This window comes from Choloepus didactylus (genome assembly GCF_015220235.1).
Source record: "Choloepus didactylus isolate mChoDid1 chromosome 25 unlocalized genomic scaffold, mChoDid1.pri SUPER_25_unloc2, whole genome shotgun sequence".
NCBI classification, from domain to species: domain Eukaryota; kingdom Metazoa; phylum Chordata; class Mammalia; order Pilosa; family Megalonychidae; genus Choloepus; species Choloepus didactylus.
The window spans coordinates 3,956,473-3,970,791 of NW_023637607.1; the positions used below are offsets into that span (position 1 = coordinate 3,956,473).

The 14,319-nt window shown below is 52.8% G+C and overlaps 1 protein-coding gene across 4 annotated transcripts in view; it reads left to right on the forward strand.

Moving 5' to 3' along the window:
• Positions 1 to 14,319, forward strand: part of ARHGEF18 (Rho/Rac guanine nucleotide exchange factor 18) — a 122,403-nt gene that overhangs the window by 8,682 nt on the left and 99,402 nt on the right. For 2 of the 4 annotated variants that reach the window (XM_037824414.1, XM_037824412.1), the window contains exons 2-10: positions 3,868 to 4,007; positions 9,298 to 9,554; positions 10,364 to 10,514; positions 11,146 to 11,260; positions 11,942 to 11,999; positions 12,353 to 12,397; positions 12,735 to 12,812; positions 13,785 to 13,887; positions 14,101 to 14,236. In XM_037824414.1, coding sequence (XP_037680342.1) covers positions 3,993 to 4,007; positions 9,298 to 9,554; positions 10,364 to 10,514; positions 11,146 to 11,260; positions 11,942 to 11,999; positions 12,353 to 12,397; positions 12,735 to 12,812; positions 13,785 to 13,887; positions 14,101 to 14,236 — 958 coding nt within the window. In that variant the 5' untranslated portion in view covers positions 3,868 to 3,992. Of the gene's footprint in view, positions 1 to 3,867; positions 4,008 to 9,297; positions 9,555 to 10,363; positions 10,515 to 11,145; positions 11,261 to 11,941; positions 12,000 to 12,352; positions 12,398 to 12,734; positions 12,813 to 12,961; positions 13,084 to 13,784; positions 13,888 to 14,100; positions 14,237 to 14,319 lie in introns of those variants that run through there. The other 2 variants (XM_037824413.1, XM_037824415.1) reach the window with 2 other exon arrangements.

Consider the following 14,319-nt stretch of genomic DNA (forward strand, 5'->3'; position numbering starts at 1 on the left):
CACCCATCCATCTATTCTTCCATCTACTCACCCAAACGACCACCCAGCCACTTATTAATTTATACATACATACACACAACCACTCACTGGTTGTGTCATCCATCCATCATCCATCTTTCCATCCATCCAACCATCCATCTACTGATCAACAAATACTCACAGGTGCCAGCTCTGTGTCCAGCCCAACTGAGAACAGGATAGCATGGTGATTATGAGCCCTTGCTTTGAAGTTGGACATACCTGGGTTCAAATGCCCACTCTGTCTATTACCAGCCTGGTGTGATATTGGACAAGCCACTGTGTCTCTCTGACCCTCAGTTCCCTCTTTGGTATTGTGGGAACTCAGAGGGTTGTTGTGAGAATAGAAAAAGGAAAAGCATATGATGAGCATTGCACAAGGCAAGGCATATAGGAGGTGATCAATACACCTAAGTTTTTACTAGTATTACTGGGAGATTGGTGTCCTGAGGGATAGTGAAGAGGCAAGGCTGGTGTCCAGGTATCTGGCCTGGTCACTGGAAGGACAGGGCAGTCAAATTGATATGGGGACATGGAGAAGGAAGGAAAATAAAGAGTTTGGTTTTGATGACTTGAGGTTGAGGTACAAGTGGGAATATCAGGTGAGAATGGCCAGAGGCCACTGGAGATGAGACCTGAAGTTCAAGGAAGAGAGTCCATCCTCAGGATTAGAAAATCAGTACTAAACATCAGATTCAGGGCTCAGTCTGTGTCTGTACTGGAGCTCAGTTTGTGTCTGGGAATGGGGCTCAGTCTGTGATTGGGGCCAGGGCTTAGTCTGTGACCAGGGCTGGGTTTCTCTGTGCGACCAGGATTGGGTTTAGCTTGTGGCACTAGAATTGGAATTTACTCTATGACACCAGGACGTGGCTCAGTCTATGATACCGGGATTAGGGCTCAGTCTAACATCAGGATTAAGGCTCAATCTATGACACTATGACACCAGAATTAGGGTTCAATCTGTGACACCAGGGTTTGTCACTCAACTCAGGCTCAGTCTGTTCCTGGGGCAGAAGACTCCACACCAGGGTTGAAGTCACAGCCTTGGCCTTGCACCTTTAGCCTTTGGATCGTGGGCCTGCAGAGCTCACAGATACAGGGCATAAGTGTTCTGCCTGTGGCCTCTGTGGGCTTTAGGAGGCCCCTGCCCTGTTGAGCAGGCAAGCTTTTGCTCTCCCTGCCAGGCCCGAGAGCTCCCCCATGGACTCTTCCCACCAGGCAGCTCCCCCTCCCCTCACAAGCTCCCATGGGCTGCCAGGACCCACCCCCCACATCTGGTTTTCCTCTTCCTTCATAGCCTGGTTGTTTTGTTCCAAAGTTCCCCTGAGTCATAGATGCTGCCTTGGCTTTGGGATCGGAGGCGGGTAGGTGCAAGGCTTAACAAGGGCAGCACAGCAGAGTTTCTCCAACCGGCCTGGTGGTTAGCCCAGAAAGCACTGATGTTGGAATCATGACAGAATGTCCTGCAAGGTAGAGGCAGGTCAAGGGCAGCCAGAGGTCATTAAGCTTCACAGGGCCCCATTTGCACCTGCCCTATCCAAGGCTTGGGATGGGACCCCAGCAATTTCATAATTGGTACTCTTTCTTTTTTACCAAATTTATGAGCTCTGGGCCCTACAAAACTTGGGGCAGTGTCTGTCCATAAGCATGTGAGAGGAGAAGGAACCTGAAAGAGGGTTACAGACAGTTCCTGCCCCATCCCTGTCTGCTTCTGCTCACCCCATGTCATGACGGGAAGTGGCAACATCACCCCCCTCCTTTCTGCTAACAACAGTGATAAGGAAGGTGGTTACAATGTTTATGGTCTACCCGTCCTTCAGAGAGTGAAAGGGGGGACGGTTACTGATTACCTTGTCTCAGCAGCATAAACTAGGGCTGTCCCCAGCAAAGTAGTATGTGAGAACATACCAAGCCAAAGAGTGGACAAAGACCTAACTTGGCACTTCTGAGGTGTCCATCACCCCAGTCCTATCATCTCTGGTCCCCCTCAGGCAGCCACTGATCTTGCAACTGTGAAAGTGCTAGTCAGTCCCTCTATGTGTCCCCCCACCTACCCACCTGTCCACTCCTATCCTCCACCTTCACTAACTTCCTTATATTAGTCAGGGTTCTTCAGAGAAACAGAACTGACAGGATGTATATGTATAAGTGTAAGTGTAAGTATAAGTGTAAGTGTAAGTGTAAGTATATGTATATGTGTGTAAGTGCATGTGTACATATATACATATAAATATTATGAGACTTATTATTGGCTCATACTACTGTGGGGATTAGGAAGTCCAAATTCTGTAGGACAGGCCACAAGCTGGAAACTCTGATGAAGGTGAAGTCATATATCCCAAGAGAAGCTGGCTGGCTGAAGAAAAGGCAGAAGAAATTCTTCTTTCTGTCTTCCGAAATCCTCAGTTCTCGCTTTAAGATCTCCAACTGATTGGATGAGAACACTCTCCTCATTGCTGAGGGCAGTCTCCTTTGTTGACTGTAGATGCAATCAACCATAGATGCAATCAAATGATTAATGATGTAAATCCATCCACAAAACACCTGCACAATAACAATCAAGCCAGTGCTTGCTTGACCAAACGAGTAACCTAGCCAAGTTGACACATGAAATTAACCATCACACTCCTCAAGGTTCACCTCCAGACACTCTCCCTTCACCTCCCTGGTTTCAGCAGGGCCTGGAGTGTGGGGCAGGGGGTGGGGCAGGGGGTTGGTGGGGATGGTGAAGATAGTCCAGATACCAAGGCGACAAGAGGCATATTTGGGAGAGGAAAAAGGGTCTGTAGAGGTGGGGGACAGATGGAATTTCTGGAAGAAGTGGGTGAAATCTTTATGCAGATGGCATCAGGGCAGTAATGGGGACATGGCACCAAAGGCAGATCCTGGCAGCATCCAAGTGCTTGGCCTTATTCCTACAGGGATAAGGAGCCTCCACAGGGATTTGAGCAGAGGTAATGTGCTCTAGCTGCAATATAGGGGGTACAGGGAAGGGGATACCCACTCCTCCCACAGCAATGGTCTCAGTCCATACCAGCCCTAGGATCAAGCCAGAGCACCCATCTGACCTGGAGGGCAAGGAAGGTGTTGAAAGCATTTCCTATGTGCCTGACCCAGGGCTAATGCTTGACATCCTCTGAGCTCCTGTATCTTCACTAAATCCCTGAAAGGTGGACATCATCATTCCCACCTCCCAGATGAAGAAACTGAGGCTCAGAGAGGTTCCGACCTGAAAGTTGTGCAACCAGAAAATGGCAGGTCTGGGAAGGGACACAGTTTTGTTGACCCCAAAGTTCCTGTTCTCTCCTGTGTAATACACTGCCCAGAGGTCATTGGAATCATGGGACCTTTGGGACTTGAAGGTCTATAGGGAGATTCCACATACAGGGAGAAGGGGCAGCCTGAAGTTCCATCATTCAACATTTTACTCCAAATGTGGCTTTGGGCACTTGCATTTGATCCTGTGGACCCATTAGCACTATCCATCAAATGAGAGCTTTTATCAAAAGCAGATGTGACAAATCAATTTATCTCATGAGCCAACTCCCATCAGTTGGTGATGGCTGCCAGAAAAGGTGTGCGCTGGAAAGAATTGCAAGGGGGAAATGGCTCAGAAGAAGAGAACCTCATGATCAACTAGAAATGTCTGCCACAGACTCAAGAAGGGGATATGGTGGCATGCATGTCAGCTCAAAGATCATTGAGACAACCCCCCTCCCCCCTGACACAGCCCCATTTAATAGATGAGAAAACTGAGGCCAAGAAAGAGCAGCAACATATATGGAATTCAGGCCCTGGCACTTCAGCCCTTCCAGATTAGCCTTGACTTTGTCCCTCCTTTCTCCACAGGTTCTGAGCCCAAGCCATGTGTCCAGGCTTTTGAGTCTGGGACTGCAGCCTCAGCCACCAACAACAGCAGCAGCAGTTCCTGCCCTGGACCCTGGAGGTCTGAGAACCCAGACTTCTTCTCCACCATGGAGGACGAACAGGCAGGTGTCTGACTGCAAGACGGGCAGGAAAGATGACAATATTAGCAGCAAGTACCATTTGTTTAGCACCTGCATTTTACCAGACGCTTTACATATATTATCTTAGTTAACCTTCATAAAAGCTTGGAAAAGTAGTTATCCTGTTTTACAAATGAGGAAACTGGAATCCTTTCTGGAGCAAGAAGGGGTGGGGGGGGAGATGGAAGAATGGATGGATGGATGGATGGATGGATGGATGAATGGATGATTAGGTGAGTGGATGAGGGGATGAATTATGGATAGATTGATGAAAGAGAGGGAATGAATAGAGGAAAGAAGAAGGGAGAGAAGGAGGAAAGACTGATTAAAACCAAATTCAGTACAGAAAGGAGAATTGACTTCCCTAAATCCTCATAGTGGCAGAGTCAGGCTTCAAGTCCAGTCTGATTCTGCAGCCTTCATCCCTGTTCCACTTATAGTTTTTCCAAGCACTTGTCTCAGAAGCCCATGGTTGAGGCCAGGGTCCAGGCTCCAGCCTCAAAGGGAACACCCTGAAAGTTTGAGGTCTCCAAATGCAGTTGGGGCATTGTTAAAGTCAGCCCCTATGATGTGTGGCTGGTGCTGGGGCTGAGGTCTCAGCAAAAGTTCTTGTGACAACCTCCAGCCTGCTTCTGGGGAAGGGTCTCCTGGGATAGGGGATGAGGTATCTAGGAGGGTCATTCTGAGAGAGAAGGAGCTGAAGGGGGACACACAGCTCAGCTCCATCAGGGACAGAGATTGCGAAGGCCGAGTGTTGCAGGTTGGGTTTCCCAGGAAGCAGACTCTGAGATGGAGTTCAGCATGCAGGATTTTTATAAGGGGTGCCCTCCCTGTGGAGAGGAGAGGAAGGAAGCAGGAATGGGCAGACAGAGAAGACAAGCTGTGATGCAGTTCTGACAGCAGCCTTGGTTGACTCCATGGGGAGCTCTGGAGTTGTCCCAAGTTGGGCTGAGTTGGAGAAGATTTTGTACCCTACATCAATCAGTCATTGGCTCTGGGCTGCCCAGCCCCTAAAGGGGCTGAGAGCTGAACAGCCATCTGTCTTCCCAGCATATGGGGTAACACATCCTTCATTGAAGGTGGATCTGGGCAGCACATTATAGTGTCTAGTACAGGGCACCCTACAAGTCATTTTCTAGAAGAGGATTCTGAGCCCCAAGCAAGGACAGATTTAGCCTAAGTATTCTGGGAGGGTCTGGGAGAAAAAAGATAGGGCTAGCACTCAAGTTTAGTTCTGGGCCCTGCCAGGGGTCCTGACCTCTTCAAATAGGAACTCGGGGCTGCAGGCAGTTGAACAGATGCAATGGTGATGGAGCAATTGTGGGCCCTGGGAAAGCAGAGAGCCTGGGAGTGTGGGACAAAGCTTTGTTTCTGAAAACCTATACCTCTTCCTGCCGTCTTCATCCACTTGGTCACTAGAACTGGAGACCTGGGCCTTATCGTCCTCACCCCGTCCCTCTCCCATCAGTCACCAGACCCTGTGATCAATCCCCAAATCTGTCCACACCTCTCTCTCCTGCTTCCACTGACCTAATGGAAGCTACCGGAACAGCTCAACCCAGGTCCTCACCAATCTACCAGCCTTCATCTGGCCCCCGTCCAAACCAATCTCCACTCTACAACTCAAATAATCTTAAAAAATCGTAACCCTTTACCATCCCTACCACCTACTGTTTGAAACATAGAGATGAAATCCTTATTACCAGGTCTGACGGTCCAGCTCCCACTCTTGCATTCTCCAAACCTCTGGCCATAAAGAACCTTTGCCAATTGCTCTAAGGCACCATGAGCTCCAAAGTCTGCAAACGTCTGGATGTACTGTTCTTTCTTTTTGCCTGGAATGCTCTTAACCACAGTCTCTGCCTAGGCAACTCCTATTCATTCCTCAGGACTCCACTCACTGCCACTTCCTCTGGGGAGCCCTTCCTGATACCCTCTGGACTTGATTAGCTGTTCCTCCTCCCTTCTTCTCCAGCATGCTGCCTGGAACATTTTCTCCTACTTTATTATAATTGCTGGGTTCCCCAATTAGCTTTATGAGAGCGAGGGATAGGTCTGGAGCTGTCACTGACTTGCTCTGAGGACGCACCCTGACTTTTGCTCAGAATTGAAATATTAAAACAACAATAATATCCCCTGCTGCTTATCAAGGGCTTGCAATGTGTGAGGCACTGTCCCAGCAGTGCCCAAACATCATCTCCTTGGATCTGCACAGCAATCCTACAAGAAGGTAGCCTTGCTCCCATTCAGAGATGAAAATACTGAGGCTCAGAAGCTTTACAAACTTGCCTGAGGACACGCTCAGCTAATAAAAACCACAGCAGGGATGCAGACCTTGACTAAGATCCTTCTACCAGACAGCCATTCACAAACCATCTGCCCTATTATTTACTTGATATTTTGTTTGAAATTCATTGCTTTTTCACATGAAGAAATGCAACCGACCAAAAGAAACACTATGCTTGAAGTTGCAGGTTTTGGTATGCTATCTTTTTTTCTGATAGACATCAAGATAAATAGCTATGTGCATTTTTTGTAAAGTTATTCCATGCACCAGCTAAAACTGCACATAATAAACCCAGCAGAAGAGGTATTGCTCCTCAAGATATTGCTCCTCAAGGGCTCACTGGAGAAGTTCACCCCCATGTCTCCCCAGAGCCCAGGAGCCAGAGCCTGGATTTATTGCATCCTCTCTACGGGTGTCAGGGCTGCATACGATGTGCACTCAAATGTCTGGGAAGGCCCCCATTGGCCCCACTCCTGTTTTTTCTCAGGAGCTGCTGGAGGAAAGGTACAAACTTCTGTGCAAAGGACAAGGGCCCCTCCCTCTGCCCCCCTCAGTTTACCTGCTGGCTGGGAGCTGGAACAGCCTGTGCTCCTTTGAGGGAGACCAGAGGCAGGAGGGAGGATGGCGAGTACCAGCCCAGGCCAAGAGGCTGTCCTGACGTGTTTATATTTCCGGGAGGATGAAATCCAGAGACAGAAGGAAATCTTTTTGTCGGGGGCAGAGGAGACCGGAGTCAGCAGGCGGTGGCCCAGGCAACTTAGATGGGAGAGGAGAGGCTGGGGGGAGGCTGCCTCCAAAGTCACAGGAGGCCCAGTGAATCTGGAATAGCCCAGGACAGAGATTGGGCATTTAGGCAGACACTGAAGAAGCAGGAGAGATGGCTCAAGGTGAGGCAGGGCAAGAGAGAAGAAGGAGAGGAAGAGGAGGCAGAGAAGGGGTGGCCAGAGAGGTTGGAGGGAAACGAAGACAGAGCCACAAGAAGAGAGAGTTGGAGGGGACAAAAGCTGTAGAGAGATCAAAGTGAGTGAGGTCAGAGAAAAAGGCCAGACCCTCCATAGCTTAGCTTGCCTCATCCCACGGCAGATGTGGACACTGCCACCCAGCTCCTGCCTGCTGACATCCACAGCCGACCCGAAGGCCACCTTTCAGCTGGCAGGTATTTTCTACCTCAACTTACAAGCTCCTTTTCAAATGTCTCAAGCCAAGCTTTGGCAGGGGTCTCCGGGATCCCCCATCACCTGATAAAAGCTGACCATGCCTGGCTTATTTGTCCTGAGGTAGGGTTGCCAGATTTAGTGAAGACACCTAGTTAAATGTGAAATTCAAATATTACAATGTTGGTGGTATACTTTTCCTAAAAAAAAAATGTTCCTTGTTTATTAAAATTCAAATTTAACCAGGCCTCCTGTATTTTATCTAGCAGTCTCATCCTGGGGGCCTTTTGTAGAATTCATGAAGGGGGCCAGATCCCCTCAGTATCATGCTGGAGGCACCAATTGGAACATCCCAGTAAGGGCTGGCTGAGATTGTGGTTGCCTGGGGCCATGTCTTGGTATTGGCCTCACATGGCACAATGGGAGAGGTTCACCAAACCCTGTCTGAGGACTATCCCTGACCTGCCGACCTTGACAATGCAGAGGAGGGCCACCTCACTTGGCCTCGAGGAGTCAGGAAGGCAGCCTGGAGGACACACCAAGGCTGGGTTTTGAAGGATGAATAGGAGTTCACCAGGCAGATTCTAGGTGGGCTGGAGGAAGAGGTTTTCCAAGGAGAGTTTAAGGCAGAGCCCCTGACTGGAAAGAATGGCAAACAGAAAGGCCAGGAGGGAGAGAAAGAAGAAGGAAAAAGGCAGCAGACAGAAAAGAAATAGAGAGAGGGGAGTGGAAGAGCAAAGAAGAGCAAAGGACTTGGATTCAGACAGACCCGAGTTTGAGCCTGATTCTGCCATTTATTTTCCACCCTGAGCCTCAGTCTCCTTGAGCTGGAAGTGGAATTGCAGTGCCCCCTACTGGAGCTGCTGTGGGCTCAGAGAGATGTATGCTCAGCTGCAGGTGATGGATTGTGGGTGCTCTGGAAATTGCTGTGTCATCGTCCACATCTGCGTGTCTCAGGGTCTAACCGTGCCTGACACATCGCTGCCTCCCGGGTGGGTGGGGGATGAGGCTGCAGAGGGAACCAGAGGCAGGACACGGCAAACCTTGGACCCTTCTGTGCTGTGCTAGCGAGCTTGGGCTTTTACCTGTGGGGAGAGGGACACATCAAGGGGGCTTAGCAAGCTCAGATCATTTAGGACTCCACCCTGGCAGAAGGGAGCAGAGCCAGGACTAAGGGAAGGAGAGTGAGGCAAGTCGTCCAAGAGGAGGGTCCAACTTCTGGATCTTTTGGCATTCATTTCAACTTGTAAAAATATTGCATTAAAACATCACTTACCTTGATTACTGAGATTTTGTTTGAAATTTTTGCTTCACTTGCCTCACCCTAGCCCCAGTTCTGAGAAGGAGACTGGGAGAAGAGCAGCCCAGGGAAAAGACCAGGAGCCCTGACACTGCCTGAAATTGCACCATTAGCACTGAGAGTAACTTACATCTGGGCAGAGCATAGGCAAATTGTGTTCACAGGCACGATCTTAGGATCTTACATGAGCCTTAAAACCAGCTGGTGAGCTGGCAGGGCAGGAAGTGATTATGCCCATTTCATAAGATGGTCAGACTGAAACCAGCAAAGTGAGATGCTCAGCCAGGACTAGGAAGTAGGGGAACTGGGTCTTGGAAATACAGATTTCCTGCCACTTTTAGGGGGATGTCTTGAAGACCCAAGTTAGATAGAGAGCTGGGGGCAGAAGACCCTGCCCCCACTCCACCCTACCCATCTTGATAGATCATGAGTCTGGGTTGCATGGGAGGGGAGTGGGCAGGGCATCATGGCCGGGAGACCACAGGCTTTCCTTCATCCCCCTCAGTGCCTTCTTCTCCCCTTGGCCCACAGGAGGACGGCTTTCTGGGACGGCTCAGCGAGAGTGCCGAAGACCTCAGCCTGGACTTGGGGTCTCTCCAGGGCAGCGAGTATCTCCAGGACCTGGGCTTTGAGGCCCCTTCCCCCAGCCAGCCTGGGGAGCCCAGGGGCAGTGGCTCCCCTAATGAAGCTGAAGGAGATTCGCCCTTCTCCAACTCGGCAGGGGCCACACGTCTGCAGCGGAGGCGCAGCTGGGAGAGGTCCCGGAGCTGCTCAGAAAGCTGGCAGAGGTCAGGCCCCCATCACTGCCCGCCTTCTGTGACATACCCCCAGGACAGGTCAGGGGGCCGGGGAGGCCAGGGCCAGGCCCCAAGACATGCCTATCCCCTGCATCTGGACAGCCTAATTTGAGGGCCACCAGGGGGGTTTGCACTGTCAGAAGCCAGCCCTGAAGCCCCTCTTCTGGCTCGTGCACAGAGCTTAAGTGGGCACACAAATCTGTGGGTGCAGGCAAAGTCATGCTGAGAGAATATGCACAGGCCCAAACCACTGATTGCAACTGCACATTACAGGCATGCGCGAACCCAAAATGCACACCTGTACCCACCGCCCCATACTGTGTGCACATGCCCATGTCCATGCCCAACCCTGCAGGCTTGCACACTCACCCTGCTCAGACATGTACCAGCTGAAATAAGCAACCTGTGCTCTGGTGACAGATGCACTTGTGATCAAAACACAGATGTGTGCTCAGCTCCCCACACTCCTCAGAGGCAGCACCAAAAACAGCAACAGGGGTACCTCACCAATCCCCATCTCTGCCAATCTCTCCCATGCCACCCCAGATAGAAATCCAGCCTGGGTAAAAATGGTGGGATTGCCATGCAAGTGCAGCTTCAGGCCAATCCCTAGCCAGCACCTCCCATGCCATCCCTCTAATGTGCAGTAGACCCCATTTGTGCTCTGCCTGCCCTCCCTGTCCTGCAAGGATCACCTGCAAGTTCCCCCAAGCCCTCGGCTGCCTGGCACGCTGGGCCTGGGCCACTGCCCAGGTGGGTAAGACCTGATGAAGCCCTGGCTCCCTCCCTTCTCCCACCAGGCTCAGCCTCGACGCCTTGGCTGCAGATCAGGGGCCCGGTCTCCCCCGGACGCTGGCTAGCCTTGCTCTGAACCTGCCGGGAGAGGGGCTGCAGGGCTGGACCCAAGGGTGTCTGGCTGGGGGCGGAACCCCAGCAGAGCGCACAGGCAAGGTGGGTGTAACCTGCAGCCACTCCTGACAATAACATCCCCTCTGAGGCAGGAGCCAGTGCTGGGGGTGGGGAGGAGGGCATTCCCCATAGCTCAGGGGATTCACCATGCATGGCAAGGCATTAGGGTTAGGGGCCTCATCTGGGGTGGGGTAGTCACGACTGAGGAGCCTCTAAGTCTGAGATTCTAGCAGGGGCTGGAAGATTCTTCCCTGGAGCTGAGGCCCATGGTGGGGATGCTTGGTGACAACTGCAACCCATAGAGGTTGCCATGACCTGACCCAGGGAGGGAAATTCCTGATCATGGCTGGAGCCTGTGGCTGGGGCCAGTGTGGGTCTGAGTCCTGGGGCTGCAGCCTGCAGCTGGGAGATCCTTGGCCAGAATGATGGACAGCCTGTGGCTGGGGACAGTGAGGCCCCAGCCCACCATGGCTTTGAAGAGCCATGCCTGGACCTGGACCCCCTGGCCGTAGCCTCTAGCTGGAGTGGGGTGGAGGGTCATCTTGTTTGCAGCAGCGACTGTGACTACAGAGAGTGTGTCCTTCGGTCCTGTGGATGTGGTCCCAGCCCTCACCCTGCCTGCAGCCCGGGCAACCTCCCAGGCTTGGCTTAACAAGATGCTTATTCCCTGCAGGAATGTGACAGCTCTGAGAAAAGAGCAAGGTCACACTCAGTTCCTGTGTCCTTCGATGAGATCAGCTCCTTGAAAATTGAGCAGGGTTTTGAGGTTCCCATTCCAGCTGTTCAAGGTGACCAGCCTGGGGGTTCCCTCTGTCAAACGAGTCAGGGAGTGAAGGAGTGGGTGGATGGGTGGGGCTAGCAGGAGACGGTTCTCCTGGAGGGTCCCCTAAGAAGGGAAAGGGGAGTTGGGGTCCCCTGGGCAGGATCTGGGCAGAATGCTGGGGGCCTGGGAGGCCCAGCGAGGGGAGGGTCTCCAGCCTATCCTTCTCCCTGGGGACCTCCAGCCAGGGAAGACCACAACTTGCCCCCCAGGGCTCTCCTTTCTCTTTGCCTCTGGCTTTATCCTTATCATCCTCTGCTCTGAATGAATCACTATCAGAATAGCTTTCATCTCTCCAGGGTCAGACGGACCTGTGGCCTAAACCTGAATCTACCACTTTCTAGCAAGTCTCTGAGCCTCCGTTTCCTCCATATGAAGGATCAATAAGTGAGGGTCCCTCAATCAGGCTTCTCAGAGCCCTGCCCCCACCCCCAGTTCACGCATATAATGCACTTGAACATTGTAAGCTCTCGCACTGGTGAGGCACTGGACTCGGTCTTCCTTCTCACCCCTCCTCCCTGAGAGTTAGAAGCCCCAGGCTGGATGGCCTCCAGTTCTGCAGGGTGGGGATGGGGAGGGTACGGGCAGGATTGGTCCTGCCTGGGAATCCCCTGACCCTGTTGCCTCCTGGGCTGGGGGCTGCCCACAGGCCTAGAACCGCCGGGGCTGGAGTGTGTGGAGCCGGACCACGTGGAGCCAGACCATGTGTGAGTGCCTGCCCCAGGCCGGGAGGGATCCGGACCCACTTGCCAAGAGGTCAGGGTGGGGGGTGGGGTGCAGTGCGGCTGGCAGTAGCTGCCTGCCTCTAAGTGACCCGGGGCCAGCCACTGCCCCCCAAGTCCCCCATAACCTGGGCGTTCTCTCCTACACCATCCTTCTCCCAGTGGAGGGGCCAGGCCTTGCCAGAAGGGGGCTGGTCATAGCATCAGAAGAGGGGCTGAGGTTGCCACTTAGGGTCTGAATCTGGACCTCGGGGCCTAGAAGGGCGATCGCAGCTCAAGGTTGGGGAGCACTTCTGTGACCTGGGCAACTGTGGGCTGTTCTGATTTTCCCCTTGCAGGCTAATTGTCCAGCAGGTGCTTCAAGAACTTCGGCAGTACCATGGGTAAGTGGGAAAGGGGCCAGGTGTGAGAAATCAGGCAAAGGGACAGATGTGAGGGACAAGTGGACAAGTGTGGGGGACAGGTATGGGGGGAATAGATGTGGGAAAGACATGGAGGGGAGGACAGGTGTGGAGACATACAGGCGTGGGGGAAAGATGTGGGGGAGGATGTGGGAGAGGACAGGTGTGGGAAGACAGGTGTCAGGGAGGACAGGTTGGGGAGAGGACAGGTGTGGGGGACAGGTTGGGGAGATGTGAGGAGAGACAAAGGTGGGAGAAGGCAGTGACCTGTGAGAGAAGGTGGTGCTGCCTTGGGGTGTCCATCACTCTGTCCCTGCAGGGCCCGGCAGAGGGCCCAGCTGTCTGCCAGCCCAGGAAGAGCCCCCTCAAACATTACCTGGTTTGAGTTCCTGTCTGAGTAAGTACACAGAGCTGCTTCAGGTGGGGGCTGAGGGTGGGGCAGTCACTGGGTTCATACAAGCATTTACCAATGGCCTTCTGTGCATGGTGCTGGGCTGGGGGCAGGAGCTGGGGCCAGCATCCTCTCTCTGGAACCGCCAGGGAGCTCGGAGGCAGCCCCTCATACACCCTGGGGGCAGCAGGAAGAGGAAGACTTCCTGGAGGAGGTGACAGCTTGAGCGGGATCCTGAAGGAAGAGCAGGAGTTTGCCCACAAACGGAGATGGCAAGGCAGGGAGGGGAGAAACCAGTACCATTGGGGAAACCCTAGGAATGGTGTCTGGGTGGGGCTGGAGCAAGTGGGGCTTAGCAGGATAAAGCTAAGGAGCATGGACTTAATCAGCTAAGGAGTTTCAGACTTAATCAGCTCTCTGATGACTGTCAATGAGGAGGAAAGAAGACTGAAGGAAATAGAGGCTGCAAGGACTAGGGACTGTGTTAGATGTGTTTGTCACCCACTTACTATGTATTTATTAAATAAGGGCATGATGTAATTCTGAGGAGGAAAGACAGCGGTCTGGGGATGGAGTGTTGGGGAGGCAGAGGGGGTTGTGTGATATTTCCCAGGAAGAAGGGGCAGAATTTATAGGCTCATTAGATATTGGGGAGGGCTGTGAATCAAAGGGAGGAGTCAGAAGTGGATGGAGCCAAGATTTCCAGCCCTGGGCCCCTCAAGAGACCTGAACTCATGGCATTCACCTCTGTGAAACTCGCTCCCACAGTTCGTGGAATTTTGCCAACATCATATGTGTTTGTTGAGTGACTGAGTGATGGAGAGAGCAAGTCAGGGACCAAGAAAGGCTAAAGCAGGACCAGGAGGCCACAGGAAGACAGATTCCAGATGGATTCCAGGAGCGACCCACAGGACTGGCTCAGAACGGCCACCTGGGCCTGCAGCCCCCTCCTCCTCAACTTTCCTTCTTTCTCCTCAGGAGCGAGGTCGGCAGCAGCAAGAACGAACGAAGTGACAGAGGTGCCAGGGTGAAGCGCAGTCTGAGCTCCCTGCGCAGCCGGGTCACCAGACAGAAGGAGAAGGTCAGGGGGGTCAGGCCGGGGGGCCACGGGTTCCACCACCACCCACCCACCTCCTGCAGCCTCCACCAACCTCCCCCACTAGTCCTCCCTCTGTCTTCCCCAATGCCCAGGGTGCCCCCACCAAGGAGCCCTGTGATTCGAGCCCGGCCCGATGCACAGGGCATAGCTGTCCACAGCACGGGACATCCTAAGGCCACCTCCCACCCCTCACAGGGTAAGAGTCCAGCACATCAGAAGGACAAGGGGCAGGACTTGAGGCGGGAGTGTGTCAATGGACACCAGCTGACGCCAGGAACCTTCTATGGCCATTCCAGCTGCCCCCTGTGTGGCAAGCCGTTCCTGAGCTCCGGTGAGTCCAGCCTTGGGCCTCTGTGGTGCTGGGACCACCATCTCTCTTTCACTCCCTTTAAGTCACTCCCGCGGCCTCTTTGT